Source organism: Gossypium raimondii, chromosome 11, assembly GCF_025698545.1.
Source record: "Gossypium raimondii isolate GPD5lz chromosome 11, ASM2569854v1, whole genome shotgun sequence".
NCBI lineage: Eukaryota > Viridiplantae > Streptophyta > Magnoliopsida > Malvales > Malvaceae > Gossypium > Gossypium raimondii.
Genome location: NC_068575.1, coordinates 12,139,583 through 12,160,401, shown reverse-complemented (window position 1 = coordinate 12,160,401; position 20,819 = coordinate 12,139,583). Strand labels below are relative to the sequence as shown.

The following is a 20,819-nucleotide window of genomic DNA, read 5'->3' as shown; positions in this document are numbered from 1 at the left end:
TGATAAGTGGTAACTTTAGCTACACTTATCTGATCAAGTGACAAAGTGATAAGTGGTAGCTTTAGCTACACTTATCTGATCAAGTGACAATGTGATAAGTGGTAGCCTAGCTACACTTATCTGATCAAATGACAAAGTGATAAGTGGTAGTTTTAGCTACACTTATCTGATCAAGTGACAAAGTGATAAGTGGTAGCCTAGCTACACTTATCTGATCAGGGACAAGTGATAAGTGATCATACGTAAGACCATAGTTATACCATGGCCAAGAGGAAGTGAAGTACTCAATTTTCCGTAACCGTTCCCTAATTTGATTAAGGATGGTAAGTGACAAATGGGCCCAACAGAATTAAAGCAAATGGATAAGTGGTTGTGTATTTATAACAGGATGATGTTGTTATTTAAGCTAAAGTGATATTTTCATTGCAAAATTGAGAATTTCATAAATGTGTTATTGAATGGTATAATCGATAAATATTGAGATAAATGGTAAATATGTATTAGTGTTGAACTTAATGTCATGGAATTGTACGTGAATTAAATGGAAATTGCTAGTGATATGATTTAAACTGTGAGCATGAGAAATTGCGAATTGAATGAAATGGAAATGAAACATTGAATTGCATGAGCATGTATCGGGTCTCGTAGGCCCTAATTATTATGATTATAATATTTTGAGGATATATTGTGAAAAGTTATAGAAGCATGTTAATTATTTTGAAAGTTTTAATTTAGATAAATTTTTATAACTCGGTTTAATACGTTTACAAGTGTATGTGTTTTGGTAATGCTTCGTACCTTATTCCGGTGTTGGATACGGGTAATGGGTGTTGCATTTTTGTTTTACAGTAATTTTAGAAAACTTAATTTTGAGAAGACGTTTTTGAAAAGATAATGTCAAAAACGCTTCAAGTAGGATGCATTATCAGCAAAATTACTGAAAAAAGCTTCCACCTGGACGCTCTTTGTCTACAGTAGTTCTTGAAAAAATAATTTTGACAAAATGATTTTGAAAAAATAGTGTCAAAAATGCTTCAAGCAGGATGCACTGTCAGCAAAATTATTGAAAAAGGATTTCATGTGGACGCTCTTTTTCTACAATAGTTCCTAAAAATAATTTTGAGAAAATAGTTCTGAAAAAATAGTGTAAAAAACACTTCAAGTAGGATGCACTGTCAGCAAAATTACTGAAAAAACTCCCACGTGGACGCTTTTTTCTATAGTAATTTATGAAAAAATAATTTTGAGAAGACGGTTCTGAAAAGATAGTGTCTAAAACATTTCAAGCAGGATGCCTTGTCAGCAAAATTACAAAAAAAAGCTCTCACGTAGACGCTCTTTTTGTACAGCAATTCCTACTTGGCCTTAGGCTATAAATGAGCCAAATTTCATTATCATGTTGCATAAGTTACAACAAGAAAAATTAGAGAGGTTAACCAGAACAAAAATTGAAGATTAATGAACGTATTAATGCTATTATTTACTATAATGGTGAGGTCCGTGACACAAAGAATAGTATTGTTTTTTATCGAAGAACACAACGCAACTGATTTTTAACTAGACATAGATTTGACAGAACTTCGTAAAAGACTTAGGAGCAAAATCTTCAGAACAACGCCAATGAGAGTTTCGTTTATTAAGTATCGATTTTGTGCTTCGGTTGATCCTGTGACATATGACTCATTTGATATCAAAAGTGGTCGTAACTTGGAGGCAATGATGCAAACTCATCTCGCTAGTGGATCACCCTATCTTGAGTTAGATATACAATTTCCATTACGAAATGAAGCATTTGGTACTTGAACATCTACTGCTATTCGAGAGGAATACACGACCCCTACATGACACTCTGTTAATGGGAGGTAGAACATAGAAGAGCTCGGATTTGATGGCAGTATGAAATACACAACTTCTGCATGACACTTGGTTAGTAGATGGGACATGCACCTCGGTGGGTCGATGTTCGATACTGGAAATACATACTAGAAAATGACATCAACTTCTAGTGGTTGGCAATCCACATCTGATTGCGGACGTTACAAAATGTCTACAAGAAGGGATGATGTACTCCCTATGACGTCTACCAGTGAGGGGACCTTATACATTGCAGGTGATGGTGGGCTGGATGATGAGTCTGATGTGGATCCACCTCGAGAGCGCAGCCTTAATAATGTAGAAGTTGTATTATTTTCTGAACCAAAGCCTGTTCGAATCGAACTTGAAAATGGTGAAGGGGGTTCAGATGAAGAAGAAGAAAATCTGCGATTCAGGGCGTACTCGTCTCCAACCTACTTGCATAATATCGATCTATCGGTAGATGATGCTTTAGAGTTTTCAGATCTACCACACAGAAGGCATGACTGTATAAGTTCGTTATTGGATTAAGGTGAACTGGAAGTGGGTAAAGAGTTTTCTAGTAAGGATAGTTTTGTTGGTACATTGAAACAACATAGCATCATGAACGGGGTTAACTACCACGTGGTTAAATCTAAATCCGAGAAGTTCGAGGCCAAGTGTGCAGTGCAAGACAATACACGTTCATGGAAAATCATGGCTTCGGTTAGGAAAAAGACAGGCTTGTGGGAGATAAAAAAGTACAAAGGTCCACATGCCTGTGTTACCGGTACAATATCACTAGGTGTTTAAGGTTTTTGAATAATACTGTGATTACTTAATGTTGCATTATTTAACATACTTCATTGACAGGTGTTTCACAAGATCACCCCAAGATGGATTTAGATATGACAGCTAGCTTAATACTACCGATGGTTAAGGCAGATCCCAGGACTTCTGTGTCGATCTTAATTGACAATATTCGTAGCTAATTGAGGTACACGCCCTCTTATCGCAAAGCTTGGATAGCTAAGTAGAAGACATTGGAAAAGATGCATAGTGGGTGGGATACTTCATATAATGAGGTGTAGTAGTAGTGTCAGTTGCTGGAGAGGTACGTTTCAGGTTGCATAACAGACCTTGAACCGGGCCCTGCGTACTACAATGACTGCTTGCTCCGTGGATGCCAAATGGTCAAGCGTCTGTTTTGGAGCTTTAAGCAATGCCAAGATGCATTTGTGTACTACAAGCCATTGCTACAAATTGACGGTACCTTTATGTTTCGTAGATATACCCATCGGCTATTGCTAGCTGTGGCGATGGAGGTGGGAGAATCCTTCGAATTGCGTTTCCAATAACACTGGGGGGAGTCAGGTGATGACTGAGATTTCTTTCTTTCTAGGTTAAGGAGGCATGTCTGTCCCTAACCTGATATCTGCGTTATATCGGGTCGGGGCACTAGAATGTTAGCTGCAATTGAGCGATAGGGAAGCCTATGGGATCAAACACACCATTGGTATTGTCTAAAGTACGTTGCGTCCAACTACTACGAGCAATATCGGTCTACCACTGAACGACGGCAAGTGACCGACATGGGTATTTAATCTCTATTAATATAATTTTGTTTGTAATATTCAATTTATTCTGAATGGAAGAGTGGTACGTAATTTTTACTATCTATTTATATTGACAGGGTACAAGATCAATAATGACCGTTTTTATGAGATGTTAGCTATTTTGCGGTCAGTTAACAATTAAGGCGCAGACTACCTCTGTAACATACCTTTCGATCAATGGACACAAGTATACAATGACGGCCTACGATATGGTTATATAACCTGAAACCTAGCTGAATGCATAATTATGTTCTAAAAGGAATGCGATATTTACCGATAACCTCGGTTGTGCGAGAGACGTATTTCCATTTGGTAGCACTATTTCTGTAACACCCCTAACTCGTAACCATCGTTGGAATAGGTTAAAAGGCATTACCGTACTTGTAACTCATTTCAAAATAGTAATTCATCAATATTTAACTAATATCATCTCATTTCAGTAATTATCAATCATTCATATTCATAACATGCTTAAATCAAACATTTCCAAAATATAAAACATCATACACATCAAAACTATATACCATACCAATTTGCCACATTCATAATGCATTTTCAAATCACTTATTCATCTTATATTAGTATGGACATATGCATTAAGACTTTCATTCATGAATTTGTCAAAACATACACCCAATTAACCATTACATCACTAAGCCAAATCCCATGGCTTATACACATCAAACATATATACATATACTTTATAATCTAAGTGATCAAAACATCATCCCTTCATCTAGCCTATACATTCCATATTTACACAATTTCCTTGAATTCAAAAGTACCGAAAAGTCGCATAGATAGTGTGATGCCAATCTCTGACTTTGTCCGAATCGAGCTAGCTAACGAACCTCTATAAAACACGGAATATAAACAGAGTAATCATTTAAGCTTAGAAACACATATCACATTTCATCTATCTAATTCACATAGCTCAAATTCCATTTCATTCTCCATAATATAATCAGTAACAGTATAACGTCTGTTGAACCCATTGAAACATCGAAAGATACTCGGGTGATACACACTGTGCATTAATCGATAATCCATCAATTAATTATCATTTCCACTCTTTCAAGCCATGATCAGTAAGCTCATTCCAAGCTGAAGAACGGTAAGATCTATCGAGCTGAAACGGTAAGCTCACAAGAGCTGATATATCGGTAAGCTCATACGAGCTGTAGTGAGTCCGCAACAAATGCAGGAGCTCGACCAAAATGGTAACCCTAGTGACATGTCACTCGTATCCTATGATTTTCTATAGTTCAAACGGGGTCGGTATTACTCAATACATTAATCTCTATTCAGATAACATTTTAAATAAAAAAATTTTCCAACCAAATACTATCATTTTCGATCAACCATAAATTAATTATAGAACACATTTAACGATTACTATAATAGCATAACTCGAATCACTATTCCAATCCAATTTCCTATTAGTTTAAAAATAAAAAAAATAAAAAGTTAAGGGAAACATTACCTCAAGGACTTACTCGAATAACTCAATTTGCACTTATATTTCCTATGTTTCGGGCTAGTCGTCCTCTAGCAGTCGCATTGCTCACTTTCACTGGTTGATCTCTTTCAGCTGTAGGTTTCTCTGGACAGTCCCGGAGATAGTGATCTAATGACCCACATCTAAAGCACTCTCCGCTCATCACTCTACATTCACCGTAATTGTGCCTGCTACAATGCCTGCACCCAGGTCCAACATTTCTCACACTGCCCACACTTGCAACCAACGTCGTCTGAGGTTTAGAGCTGTACTATCTGACATCTCTATCTCATATCGAAATCCCCACAGAAGAAGTAGAACGAAGATGATACTCCCTAAATTTTTTTGATGTGGACTGATGAGACTTTTTCACAAATCTTTTTCTAACATTTTTGGCTTCAGAATTAGCTTTTCTTTTCTTTTTACCAAGCTCTTCAGCTTTACAGGCCTGTTCAACCAGGATAACGAACTCTTTCAACTCAAGAATCCCGACTAGCAATCAGATATCTTCATTCAATCCATCCTCGAATCTTTTACACATTATAGCCTCAGTAGAAACACATTCACGAGCATATTTGCTGAGTTGTACAAATTCTCGCTCATCCTCAATTACTGACATTTGGTCTTGTTTCAATTCAATGCATTTCGTTTCTGATCGATGAATCGTTGGCTGATATATTTCTTTCTGAACTCAGATTGGAAGAATTCCCAAGTAACTCTTTCTCGCAAAACAACAGATATTAGTGTATTCCACCACTAGTACGTTGTATCTCTCAACAAAGATATAACATACTTCAAACTTTCGTTAGGTGTGCAGGAAAGTTCATCAAAAACCCTGATCATTTTTTCAAGCCAGAACTCAGCTCTCTTAGTATCGTCACTAACTGTAGCTCGGAATTCTTCATCCCTATATTTTCTTATCTTATAAACGGGAGGTTTATTCAATCTCAACGAGCCTGTACCTTGAGGCATTATAGGGATCGGGTGAGGAACAGGTAGGGGTAGAGGTTGTTGAGCAGCCGGGTTTGCTCGAACAAATTTAGTGAACCATTTATTTAACACTTGGAAGAAAGCTTGTTTAGTTTCTCCTCCCTGACTTCCCATAACGGGACTAGATTTAGAAGGCGCAGTTTCTTGAGCGAGAGCTGGCGCATTACTTTCAACGTCATTGGCTACAGCTCGATTTGGATCTATTTACTATATATAAAAGATAATTCAAAAGTTGTCAGGAGATATCACACTATCGCAATTTATATATGGCATGTATAGCCAGACTCGTATATTCTACGGTAGTCCTAGAATCGACTAAACTGTAGCTCAGATACCAATAAATGTAAAACCCATAACCCATAACCGTCACCAGAATAGGTTAGGAGGCATTACCGGACTTGCAACTAATTTCAGAACAGTAATTCATCAACATTTAACTAATATCATCTCATTTCAGTAATTATCAATCATTCATAGTCATAACATGCTTAAATCAAGCATTTCTAAAATATAAAACATCATACACATCACATATTATACACCATGCCATATGCATTAAGACTTTCATTCATGAATTTGTCAAAACATATCATTTTGCACCCATTAAAGCATTACATCACTAAGCTAAATCTCATGGCTTACACACATCAAACATATATACATATACTTTATAATCTAAGTGATCAAAACATCATCCCTTCATCTAGCCTATAGGCATATCTGACTTTGTCCAAATCGAGCTAGCTAATGAATCTCTATAAAATACGAAAGATAAACAGAGTAAGCATTTAAGCTTAGTAAGCCCGTACAATAGAATTAAACTTACCACATTGCATAATTTAAGCAATTAAATCAATATGTCCAACTCGAATATTCAAATGCCTATCACACATACACCTCAATAGGTTAGAGTCTCAGACATGTATATAACTAACATTTCATCTATGAATGTTTCAATTTAGTATTCAAATCACATAGCATTTCATTCATACATTTCATAATATCTCATCTCCATTTCCTTACGTCCATGTAACACATATCACATTTCATCTATACAATTCACATAGCTCAAATTCCATTTCATTCTCCATTATATAATCAGTAACAGTATAATGCCCGTTGAACCCACTGAAATATCGAAAGATACTCGGGTGATACACACTATGTGCATTAATCGATAATCTGTCAATTTATTATCATTTCCACTCTTTTGAGCCATGATCGGTAAGCTCATTCTGAGCTGAAGAATGATAAGCTTTATCGAGCTGAAACGGTAAGCTCACAAGAGTTGATATATCGGTAAGCTCATACGAGCTGTGGTGAGTCCATAACATATGCAGAAGCTCGACCCAAACGGTAACCCTAGTGACATGTCACTCGTATCCTACGATTTTCTATAGTTCAAATGGGGCTCGGTATTACTCAATACATTAATCTCCATCCGGATAACATTTTAAATAAAAAAAATTTCCAACCAAATACTATCATTTTCGATCAACCATATATTAATTATAGAACACATTTAATAATTACGATAATAGCATAACTCGAATCACTATTCCAATCCAATTTCCTATTAGTTTAAAAATAATAAAAAATAAAAATTAAGGAAACATTACCTCAAGGACTTACTCGGATAACTCTATTTATAAATAATGTATAAAGTCACATATATAAAGTATACAATATTAATATACAAGTTTTGGATAGCTTAACCATTAAAAATAAGTAGCATGTATACATCAAATGCTCAATCAATTTAAACGTTAGAAATCAGACAACATTAATATACAAGTTTTGACAAACATTAATTCTTCAATTTGGACAAGCATTTAAATATGGAAAAACATAGGTAACATGTCTTGTTTTGGACAGCTTTAATACTTCAATTAAACAAGCAATTAATTCAACCGAACAACATAAAAAAAATGTCCAGCTTTGATCGATTAACATTCATACAACCAAAAGTGTAATGTTAAACAATTCAATATCGTTTATTTCAACCATTCAGTTCACATATATATACATATTCATTTTATACAATTGTAATTAAATTAAATTTTGATTCTAATTATACGAACTTACCTCGAGTACCTCGGATGGAAATTATCGACTATTCGTCCACTTTTTTTCCCCGATCTAATTGCAATCTTGACTTATCTTGATCTATATATTATCAAAATCAACTTATTTAATCAACTATTTATTCAATTTAGTCCAAAATACACATTAGGGCTATTTTACACATTTGACCCTAAACTTTCACATTTTTACAATTTAGTCATTATCACATAAAATTGCAAATTCATACAATTTAGTACAAACCCATGTTTAACCAAATTTAGTACAAACCCATGTTTAACCGAATTTAATACATGTTACTAGCAGCCCATATTTTTAATTTATTCACACTTTTAACCACCACATTTCACATTTTATCAATTTAATCCCTTTTTGACATCTTTGTCAAAAATCACTTAACAAAACTTATATATCTAACATTAAACCTTCATAATCTATCATTAAACACTTAAACAACCAAGCATTCAACAATGGCATCATTTGAAATCTATAACAGTTTCAAAAATGAAGGTACGGGCTTAGCTAGATTAAACTACAACGATCTCGAAAACGTAGAAATAATTAAAAACAGGACAAAATATCTTACCAATCAAGGAAAACAAGAATGGCCGAATGATAAGCTTCCATGGCTTTATTTTTCTTTGATTTTAGGTTGAAAGAATGGTTAAAGATGATAACCTAATTGTTGTTTTATTTTATTTTGTCATTATTTACCTAATTTCATAATTAACCTTTAAAAACATTTAAAACTACACCAATTGCCATGCTATCATCTTCCACTAACTCTCCAATGGTCTATTGACCACTTAAGGACCTTTACTTTAAGGTTCTATAGCTATTTAATATATTTAACTAATAGAACACAAGTTTTTTCTTTACGCGATTTAGTCCTTTTTGACAAATTAAGCAATCAAACAGTAAAATTTCTTTACGAAGCTTTCACATAGTAATTCTATCATACTATAAACCTTATTAAAATAATAAAATAAATATTTTAACTCAGTTTTGTGGTCCTAAAATCACTATTCTGATCTAACTAAAAAACGAGCTATTACAATTTTCAAAGCGAGCAGCGAGTTATAAAGGCCAAATGCAGGGAGGTCATGTATGGTGTCGGAAGGAATTGTAAGAAATTAACAAGGAGAAGGAGCGGACCAACACCATGCACACAATGTGTCACGATCGCGACAACCTATGGTTTTGTATGACGGAGTTTGACAGACCGAATTAAGGTATTACCGGCGGACAATATCGTGTACACCTGAGAAATAGGACTTGCGACTGTAGGATGTTTGATGCACTTCGTTATTCATGCGCTCATGTAATTACATCTTATCAGAATCTCCGTTTGGATCCCATGAGCTATATCGACGAAGTGTACAAAATAAACTACGTGTATAATGTGTGGAGACATGTATTCCCACCGGTCCCAAATGAACGTAAGTAGACGTCTGTATTACTTGCTCCGTTTAAGTTGTTATAGGATAGAGAATTGCATCGCAAACCAAAAGGTCGACCTTACTAGAGTAGAATACGTGATAATATGGATATCGGGGAAAGAATGAACCAGTAGAAGTTGTAATGACCCAAAAATTCACGGGGCCTCCGTCTTAGTAAATTGAGTTCGAAAATAATTATTAGAAGTAATTAAGAGTTTAGTTTAGTGCTTAATTAGGTATTAATTAGGTGAATTTAGTTTAATTAAGAGAAATTAGGAAAAAGGACTAAATTGAACTAGGGGTAAAAGTTAAATTATAGATTAATAGAAAATAAAAGGATTAAAATGGCAATTAAGCCATTAACAAGAAATGGGACGGTATAAGTGATAAAAATCTTAGATTTTTATGTTTTATATATATTATTTTATATTATATTATATTATATTATATTATATTATATTGTATTATATTATATTATATAAATTAAATAGATGAAAAATGTATGGTAAAGATTAAGACAAGTGTAATAGTAATAATTACATAGGTACACTTGTAATAAAAATAAAAATATGCTTAAATAATAAGTAAAAGATTTTTTATATAATATATATTATTAATATTACTAGTTAAAATAAAAGAAATAAAGTAAAATAAGTAAAATAAAAAGACAAAGAAACAAAAGAAGAGCAGAATAGAAACAGAGAACAGACGAAAAAGAAAGGAAGGAAAGGGGAAAGAAAAAATAAAAGGGAAAACTAGGGATTTGAAGCTTGAAGTTTAATAGGTAAGTAAAATCAAGTCCTTTTTTCTCATAAATTTGATGTTTTTGGAACCCTAGAGTGAAATACTCATGGATTTAAGTTGAAAATTTGAAAGTTAATAGATTTATGAGTAGAGTTTATGTTGAATAAATGATGAAATTGAGGGTTTATTTGATAGAATTTCTAGTTAGAGTTGATAAAAGGATTAAATTGTGAAGTAAGCTATAAGTTTTATGTTTGTAGGGATTAAATTGAGGAAAATTTGAAATTAATGAAATATGCTGAAAATTTGGTAGTTAAATTTGAGTTAGAAGAAATTTGAATAGAAATAGAGTGTGAATTAAATTAGAAAAGTAAATAAATTTAGTTAGGATTAAATTGGAATTAAAGTATAAATTAGATAGAAATTCTATTATTATTAATTAATGTTGTAATTGATGGTGTAAATTATTATTATTTTCATAGCTAACAAGGAACTCGAGGCATCGGCATACAAAGGAAAGGGGAAGGTTATTGAAGAATAATCGAGCAAAATTCGGGTTTGTATTACTATAATTCAAATTATTTATTATTTGATGTTAAATTTAAATTATGTGTATGGTAAGCATATGATAAGGTAAGTGACTTTATTGAATTGAATTTGAAAAAAAAAAATTGAATGAGAAAAGTATGTGTTGGTATTGAACTGTGTTTAATTAGTGAATGGAAAAAAATATAATTGATATTGAAAATGAATTTTTGAAATAAAAGTGAAAATTAGATTGTGAAATTTATATACCCTATTAACTAGTCGGGTTGAGTCGGATATAATTGGCATGCCATAGGATTTAGAGGAGTACGGGATTTATCGGCTTTGCCGATCAGGCACTTTATGTGTCGTATCAGGCACCTCGTGTGTCGTTTCAGGCACTTATGTGTCGTATACTGATCAGGTACTATGTACCGTTTTAGGCACAATGTGCCGTACTGGTGTGTTTGGGTTGGAATCCGTGTATCCGTCAAAGTCCAGATTGTTAATAGGGTGAACAATTGAATATGAGAAAATTTAAAATTTCGGATTGAAATTGATATTGAAAATGAAAGGCATGAAATTAATGCTTATGTTGTGATTGAAATTGTTACATGTGATATGTGATTGAGATCGAAAATTAGCTAAAGAAAAATTGTATTGTTATTGTTAAATAATGAAAGTTTATAAATTAATTGATATTTAAGAAATCGGATAGTTACATGCTTGGTAATTATAATTCTTTATTGCTATTATAATTTGAATTATGGTAATACCGCTGAGTATAAAATACTCAGTGTACGGTTGTTTCCGTGCGCAGGTTGAAAAGAAAAAAAAAGGGTCAGAGTCTCGGTTTAGCATCCAGGACAATCCCGACTCCGACATAAAATTTTGGTGATGTTTTCTTTCTTTAAGAGAAAGTGGCATGTACATAAGAATTATAATAGTTATTTTGGCATGTTATATAGTTTTGTTGTAAAGTAAGATATTATGTGTTTTGATGATTATATTAGTAAAATGGTAGAAATCCTTTATGGCATTGGTATCAAATTGAAATGGCTTGATTAGTTTTATGTATTAATTAGAAATGATAATAGGATTTTTATCAATTAAGTTGTTATGTCAATATGTCAAGTAAGATTTAAGTATATAAATGCCTTGGTTGAAATACTGGAATTGGGTTGGTTATGTTTGAAATTTTGCAGGGGGTTGTATGTAAAAATAAGCAGAAATGCTGCCGAAATTCTTATAAAAATGAATGAAATCAATTAGTAACATTTATAACAATTTATGAATTATTATAATATGTTGGTTAATTATTTAACCATTATGTGTAAATTGTTGATATGTCCGGTAATGCCTCGTAACCCTGTTTCGGCAACGGTTTGGGGTTAGGGGGTGTTACAGAAGTTGTGCGAATGATGTAGGAACTCAGGTCATACAATTCGAACATGTCCAAATAGAAATAGTTGATAATTGCTTAAATGAAACAATGTTGCATTATTTCTATTGTCTTATTCAAAAGAACTTCTATTTTATTAAATAGGACAAACTATAAAAATATTTTACTATTAAAATATTTAGAACAACTTTTATTTTATTAAGTGAAATAATATAGAAATAGTTTGTACAAATATATTAAAAAAATCAATGTATGTGTAGGTCAGAATCAATGCTACATGGGGGTAGTTGACGGTTACGCACTGGATTCCTTCTTGGTTCAACTTCTGGCGAGGGTTGTGGTTGCTCCGGCGGGGTTGTGGTTGTTCTGGTTGTAGGTGTTGAGAGGATGACCCACCTTAATAGACTAAAGAATGCAAAGGTGTTTGCATCACCCACAAGGGAGGTGTTTGAATCCCATAAGTCGATGGGGATTGGAAATGAGATGAGCTCCTCGACGGTGTCTCGTGTGATCCCTCCTGCGATAATGACCTATATATCGTCAGTTGAGTTGAAGTCATCGGGGAAGGAGATGTACCAGGCCATGCATTCCGACCTGGCACAGGACTGAGAAAAGGAAACATATAAGGGCTAGGATACGCACCTGGCATAATCTGAAGAGGATGTGTGGGTATTGTCGCTGAGGCATTGGGCTGGTGATTGTGTGGGCGCTGTTGATGGGCCCGTGCTGTCATCCCTTCTCCTTGGATTTAAAGGGCCCTGTCGTGCCTTTTCAACATGAATTTTCTGACACCTCTGCTCTTACGAGAGCAAATATGGATTGCCATGGATCCTAAACCATGGCATGTAATCCAACGCGCACGCTAACTCTGGAACAATGATCGGTTCGCGAGTAGGTATATGATCATACTGATATATTTTGAGAAGAATACCGGCAAATGTGTATTCGATTACCGTAAGTCGATTTTGTGCTCATCATCGAACACCTCAGGTGTCACAAAAATTAGTTGTCGAAATTTAAATTACCGCAACACTCTATCCGTCTTGTGCATCTCGACAGTAGCATAGTTGACCAGTGGGACCTTAACATGCCAAATGTTCGGATTTTGAAAGAATTCATCCGGAATTACTGCTCGAATTGTCGGATCCTCATATGGTGTACATTGAAACTATATGAATGTGATAAAAATATTAGTTATATACATAATACTAAATATGAAACGACTATGTTATGTATATATATTATTTAATACTTACATACGCTTCCGACCGTTGGTCTAATAGAACTCGTATATCTTCAAGAGCTGTAGGTATTCCAACATAACTCGCCGAATGGTTCCACCTAATTAAATAAATTTTTAGCATAAAATTATATTTTAAATCTATGTAATAATTGTAAAATCTAATATAAATTTTAATAATTGTAAAATCTAATATAAATTTTACCTCATTATAAGTGGGAATGTATATGGGGGTTCACTCGAGGACGTAAAAATAGAAAGTGAAACCGAGCCCATGATTGTAGTAGTGATAGGCAACCTCTGATTTTGGCTTTATTTGGTTTCGTCGCCTCGCACATCTCCCGGTACAATGCTGCCAACACAACAGATCCCCAACTAAGTTTGCCAGTTGCTCTAAAATCAATGAGTTTCAGCAGCCACTTCCAATGATCTCAAGGATGTATGCCAGAGCATATCGTATTATTTCTACTTCAGTCGAATCATTCATTGGCTCTAAAAATATGTCTCGTAACCAGCCCATCTCGATCTGACATTTGTAAATATTATCCGAAATTACACCCAAAAGATCGTAACATATGGCTCCCCAATCAGCAGATTGAACAAACCCGGTGAGTACGGACCCATCCACCGGCAATCCCAATTGTAACTGCACGTTCTCCAAAGTGATGGTACACTCTCCGCTTGGAACTTAGAATGTATGCGTCTCGGGTCTCCACCTCTCTATAAACGTGCTGATGAGTTTCGGGTCCAACTTGCACTCCCGACCTATATTGGCCACCTGTCAAAAACATACTTCCCTCAAGTAATTTTCCATCAACGGTGATGGAGGACCAGACATATTACGAATATAACATTGTAACACCCGATCTACAGGCTGTTATAAAAAATTATAAAATAAAAATTAATTAGAACTACATAAATGAAAAAAATATTAAATAATATTCAAAAATTGAAATTAACCCTTACCATTTTCATTCGTTCGACGGAGATATGTTTATGATCAAGACGAATTAATTCCTCGGCCATTGCTAACACGATCAAATATTTTTGAAATTATAAAAAAATAATACTAATTTAGAAAAAAATTTAAAGGAAATAAATAATTAAAGAGAACTTTGAGAAATTTAGGGAGAAATTTGAGAGCTTTTTTGAGAATTTTGGAAGAAATGTTTGTGTGAAAAAATTAGGAAGGGGTTTTTATAATTTTTTTTTACCGTTGGACCCCCCAACGGTCAAAATTTTAAATGACCGTTGGGGTGACCGTTGGGGGTCAAAAACACAGGTTAAAACGCGTCCTTGAGGGAGCGATTTTGCCACGTCAGCAAAAAGCGTCCACCTTAGTGCGTTTTGTGCTGACATGGCAAAATCGCTCTCTTAGGGATGCATTTTGCTGGAATTTCACCCTAAAACACTCATACGTGGACGTGTTTTGGTGTTTTTGGGCCATTCAGGTAAATAACGAAAAAAGTGACCCATTTTCGTAAATAAAATTTGAAATGGGCCTTTATTAGGAAAATGGTCGACTTTTAGGGTATTAAAAAAAGAACCCATAAAATTCTTAAAATTTTTCATTCCAAACAAGTGTATATTTAAAAAAAAATACTTTTTTTTTATAATTTTCAAAAATAGATTATTTTTAGTTTGCATAATTTATAAGCTTTTTAGATTTTAATGATTTTTAATTTTTTAAAATTGACGTATGGCAACGTATCATTGATGGATTTAATTTTTAATAAAAAATCAGGTTGAGGGTAATGAGCTATACTGAATGAAAGTACAGAGGCGAAATTGATAATAAAAATAGTATAAATACTAAAGTGATACTTTAACTATAATATAGAGTGGAAAAGAAATTTAAGCTTAAAATAAATATTCAAAAAGAGGATACTTATCTCCTATATAAAAATAAAATATAATTTTTCTTATTTCAATTGTAAAATGTTAAAAAAATGTAATACTAGTATACAAATATTAACTTCATCTCCTAGAAAAGAATCGACTTTATATAATAACTGTCACTTATTAAACATCTATTTTTACTTATATTTTCTCCTAAATTGTTAGTGTCAAATTCTTAAAGTTAGGGTAAAATTCGGTAAGTTCTTCTAAGTGTTTGGATTCTTTTTTGTCTACGTTAATCTGTTTTCAATTTAATTCTAAATATAATGATGTGATATTTTTAAAAGACGTCCCTAAAGAATTTAATAACATAACAGACATAATAATAAAATGACGATAAATTACATATGTTTGAACATCCTCATGTGCCAATTAAAACTAAAGGCACTTTATTTATAAATAAGTCCATGCAATCATTTGTTCTTTTATATTACAAAAATTTAAAAGAATATCAAAATATTATAAAAATTGAAGTACGTAAATAAAAAAATACTCAAAGATGAAAATGAAAAAAAAGAATGTAGGGATTAAATGTGATTTTATGTTTAAGTTAGACTAAATTTAATAATTAATCATTTGTATTCTATATAAATATTAAAAAAGAATAAACATTAATTACGGATCTTAAAATGTAAAGATTAAACTCTCTATGAATAATTAGAAAAAAAAAAAAAAACTTTTACTATCTCATTTAACAAAAAGAAAAGGCAACAGTGGCATGAGATAAGATATGATTGATAGTGTAACTCTCCATTGCAAATGAGCTGTGCTGATGACATGTTGATAACGAAACCACAGACTGTGGGGGGCCCTCTCGAAATATGCGAGTATTCTCTCACCTGCCCCAGACCCCCACCCCAAAACAACCCTATATATTTTGCTTTGTTTAATGTCATTTGTTACAACCCCCCCGTCCTCTCAAGATAGAAAGACAACTGACACATCTTCAGTTCTCAAACCAAATGTTCCAATGTAACCATACTATTTAAACCAGTCCAAGTATATGACGTGTCGGTTTCTGTGTTTTCGTTCTTTCAGAACTCAAAACATGGTTGGTTTCCCAATGTCTTCTTCTTCTTCTTCTTTTGATAAAAATTTTGTTCTTTTCTTCCTGGGTTTTGCTCAAATTATCTCTTTTCTTTTTCTGAAACTATAAATTTTGGAAATAAATAATGACCATACAACCACAAAGCACACAGTCACACACTTTTTACTATTTTTCGTTTGGGGGCGTTTAGTCTTGGGAAGATGCTTTATAAAAGACACTTACCTTCTGTCATCTCATTTGTTTTGTAGTAATCACTTGGCATGTGTCTTTTTGCAGGTTATTTACTCACTTTTGTTTACGTTTTTATATCAAGACTATTAAAATTTAAGGTTTATCTTTATAATTTTCTTTTTCTCTTTTTTATGTTCTTAAAACTCCTATTTGAGTTCCATCACTTTATATGGTTCTTTCTCGGTCTCAAGACTTAGACACGACTGTAAGTTGTTGTTGAATTTCTTTTGGGTTCTTCATCAATCATCTCTTTTAATGGCTTTTTTTTTCTCTTTATTTTGGTCTTGAATTTTTTTTTAAAAATTTTACTTGCTGTGTGGAGAAGTCAATTTTGATGAGAATTTTCAATTTAATTTGCAGCTGTAAGGAGCAAGATAGCGATGGACCACTAAACCTAAGGAGTGTGTGATTAATTTATGAAGTGAATGGTTGAGAATTTGAGAGTGACAAATTAGTAAAATGTGTTTCTTCTTCTTTTTCTGTGTTTTCCTCTGATTGGTTCAACATAAAGCAACTTTCAAGCTTTCTGTGTCAGTTCAATACTTTCATGTGATCATAGTTGCTATTCTTAGTTGGCTATCTCATAAAAAGAAAAGAAGTTGAATAAAGAAGAAGAAGAAGAAGAAGAAGATGGAGCCAACAAACCAGAAGTTTTTGGAAAGAGTTGTTTCACAAAAAGCTCTGCAAATGGGAAGTTCATTCCCATGCCAAATTTGTGTGGTGGGTTTTCTCTGTGGAGTTTGCCTCACTTCTTTGTTCTTGGCTGTTCTTACTTCTGTTGGTACCTTTGGCTTTACTGGGATTTCATTTTCATCCTTATCAATGGGGAATTCTCCATTGAATTCAAGTTCTGAGATTAGCAGTAAGTCAAAATTTACACTCTTAATTACATTTTTTGTAAATATTTGCAATTTTATGGCTTAAAGTTAGATAATTGGTATAAGATAAGTGCAGAATTGGGGATTCTTGAATTCCCAGTGAAGTTGAGTCAAGATTTGATAGATGGATTGATGCATGGGATGATGGATATGATCCAAGGGTGTTGCTGAAGCAACTGAAAGTTGGAATTACTTGTTGCACAATTTTGGTGTTTACTTCTTTTTTTTGTTCATTGCTTTTTGACTAAGTTTCTGGATAATAATAATCATGATTAGTTCTTTAATTCTGTTCACTTAACATACTTTAGCTAGAAGCCACCATTACTACTTTTGGACTTCCTAAATGTCATTCGTATTCATGTCCAAATACGTGTGTTAGTGACAAAAATCGCCATTATTACGAACAATTTTGGTGACCTTTAAAATAATTGGCAATCATGGACTTGAATTTGTTTAAATGTAGATGTTATTACAAGTTCGGACTACCAATCTAAAGTAAAAGAAACCGCGAGATGGGTGGATTCGAAGGGAAGGGAACCGGAGAGCGATGATGATGAGAGGGTTTCTTTATTGACTGAAGCATGGGGTGCTTTACTAGCTGACAGGGAACCTGAAGAAAGCGAGTTCTCGAAAAGATTTGGACTCAGTAAATCAAGTTTACCGAATACTCCTCATTTGGAGAACTGTAAATTAAGTGCACAAGTGAATAAGCGTCTCGACACACGTTCAGGAGCTGGGAGATTTCCTCCGTGGACAACTTGGAAGGGTTCGTTGAACATGTATCCTGCAACTGAAACTGATGAGAATTTAAGAAGCTTTAAGAATCAACCTGTCTCTGATGGTGCTTATCCTCCATGGGTATGTTACTTAGCTACATAATCCCTGGACACATGCAAATGTGATCATACATTATTCGTTTGTTTCGCGTTTATTGACACATTAATAATATGTATTTTTGCTTCTAATTTGTTTCTGGAAATTGGGATTGCTTTTTTCCAGATTGTGGGATCAGATGAAGAAAACTATCCTCTTACCAGGAAAGTGCAAAGTGACATTTGGATACATCAGCATCCGGTAAACTGCCATGATCCTAACATAAAATTTCTTGTGGCTGACTGGGAAAAATTACCTGGATTTGGCATCGGGGCTCAGCTTGCTGGTATGGCAGGGCTTCTTGCTATTGCAATCAATGAGAAAAGGGTGCTTGTTACTGGATACTTCAATCGTGCTGACCATGATGGTTGTAAAGGTATCAACTGTAACAACTTATTGCTCGTGTAAAATTTTCTGGGAACTGGAAGAACTGTCTTAACAATAACAGCAATGCTTTACTTTGCTTTGTGGATTATAGCATCGCGCGGTAGTTGGTCTTGCTACTTCTTCCTAGAGACATCCCAGGAATGCCGAGACCGTGCATTTGAGCTTATTACCAACAAGGAGGCATGGGAAAAGGGAACTATAAAAGGAAAAGATAGTTATAAATCAAAGGAAATATGGACAGCGAAGGTTCCGAGGTATGATTCAAGGCATTCGCAATTTGCTTGTAAGAATTTTGTACTAACTTGAACTAAGAAAACATTACTGTATCTTCGGTCAACGATTTCACTATTCGATGCAGGGTATGGGGTGATCCTTGGAGTTATTTGCAGCCTACAACAGATATAAATGGAAGTTTAATTGCTGTTCACCATAAAATGGATCGAAGGTGGTGGAGAGCACAGGTACGACTTAAGATTATTTAAATGTTTAGCTATTTCATCTGTTGATTTCCATCTAACATGAAGTTTTCAAAGTTACTGGTTTGAGATAGTTTATAAATATATTATAGACTGACACATGCCTTATTTCGTATGGGAATAACATGTTTATTCTTTGACTTAACAGGCTGTTCGATATCTAATGCGATTTCAAACAGAGTACACTTGTGGTTTATTGAACGTTGCTCGCCATGCTGCATTTGGGAAAGAAGCTGCAAAAATGGTTCTTGCAAGTATTGACAGAGATTGGCCAAAGGTATGTTCATCTAAACCGTGTTGGACCTACATCCATATCCAACCTTACCTTAAGTTCAAGTAACGTAAATGGGAATCTAACTAGAAAGAACTGAACCTCGAGCACGTATTTAGAAGAGCTATTACTATGCATGCCAAACTCGTTGTTGTTATAAACTCTCTGTGGACTGCTACTTACTTGAGCTTTAATTAACAGGTGATCACGAACCAGCCAAAGTCAGAAATTGAAGAATTTGTGTGGTCAAATCATAGACCTTGGGTTCCTCGGCCGTTGCTGAGTATGCATGTAAGAATGGGAGACAAAGCATGTGAAATGAAAGTGGTCAAATTTGAAGAATATATGGAACTTGCTCACCGTATTCAGATGCATTTTCCACATCTCAAGAACGTTTGGCTCTCCACTGAAATGCAGGTTAGCAACTTTTAACATGTTTACTTGCTCGTAGAAACAAAGCAATGAACATGCTGCTGTTGTGCATGCATCTCATCTAATGTCACGAATGGTATAAAACTTAAATTTGTAGGAAGTGATTGATAAAACGAGATCATACCCTCATTGGAACTTCTATTACACGAACGTGACACGTCAAGTCGGGAATGTATCGATGGCTACATACGAGGCAAGCCTTGGAAGGAAAACCAGCACGAATTACCCTCTTGTTAATTTCTTGATGGCAGTTGAATCGGACTTTTTTATCGGGGCATTGGGATCGACATGGTGCTTTCTTATAGATGGCATGAGGAACACTGGTGGAAAAGTAATGGCAGGGTATTTAAGCGTCAACAAGGACAGGTTCTGGTAGAGAAACCTGGTTAACTGTAGGCATGTAGTATTAGATCAACAATGTACAGCTATTAAGTTTGTTCATGCATGCCATTTTTCAAATAATATTGTGTTTCTTTGTACATATTTAAATGAACAAAGAGATCACTAACAACGTATCTACCACAAAAATTAGACAAAGTGATTGGATAGGTTTCATGTTCCAACTTTAAACGAGTATTTACTTTATTTCCTTGTTCTTTTTAAAACAAACAGCACTAATGTGATAACGATATTAGCCAAAGGATCAATATCTGTCTTGAGTAAATTTTCTATCGACACCAGAATTTCTGTAACAATCTACACTTCATTGCAATATAAATTTGGAAGTTTAATCATATGGCAACTTTGTTGTGGTCCCTTGAAATATGTTGAAGACGAAATCTCCAATCACATCCCAAGAAATAGTGAATTAAACGCAATTCCAACATCCTACTATTTGCAGCACCACTTGTTAGAATAGTTTCAACTATACTTTATTTCCATTCTTCATCATTCTTAGATATGTACAAGGAATGATGTTTGAAACATCTTTTAAACACAAAAATGTTCAGGCAAA

At 34.1% G+C, this 20,819-nt stretch overlaps 1 protein-coding gene across 3 annotated transcripts; it reads left to right on the top strand.

The window, feature by feature from the left end:
- The first annotated feature begins 16,164 nt into the window (after positions 1-16,164).
- On the top strand, positions 16,165-20,427 carry LOC105804616 (uncharacterized). Of its 3 annotated transcripts, none has more exons than XM_012637299.2 (9): positions 16,165-16,319; positions 16,908-17,409; positions 17,889-18,283; positions 18,425-18,674; positions 18,777-18,939; positions 19,044-19,146; positions 19,310-19,438; positions 19,634-19,849; positions 19,962-20,427. In XM_012637299.2, exons 2-9 carry the CDS (start codon positions 17,178-17,180, stop codon positions 20,238-20,240), a joined length of 1,767 nt encoding a protein of 588 aa, XP_012492753.1. In that variant the 5' UTR covers positions 16,165-16,319; positions 16,908-17,177; the 3' UTR covers positions 20,241-20,427. The 3 variants fall into 3 exon arrangements, with proteins under 3 accessions (XP_012492753.1, XP_052480205.1, XP_012492754.1); XM_052624245.1 differs by lacking the exon at positions 16,165-16,319 and adding an exon at positions 16,346-16,592; XM_012637300.2 differs by lacking the exon at positions 16,165-16,319 and adding an exon at positions 16,346-16,752.
- The last annotated feature ends 392 nt before the right edge of the window (positions 20,428-20,819 follow it).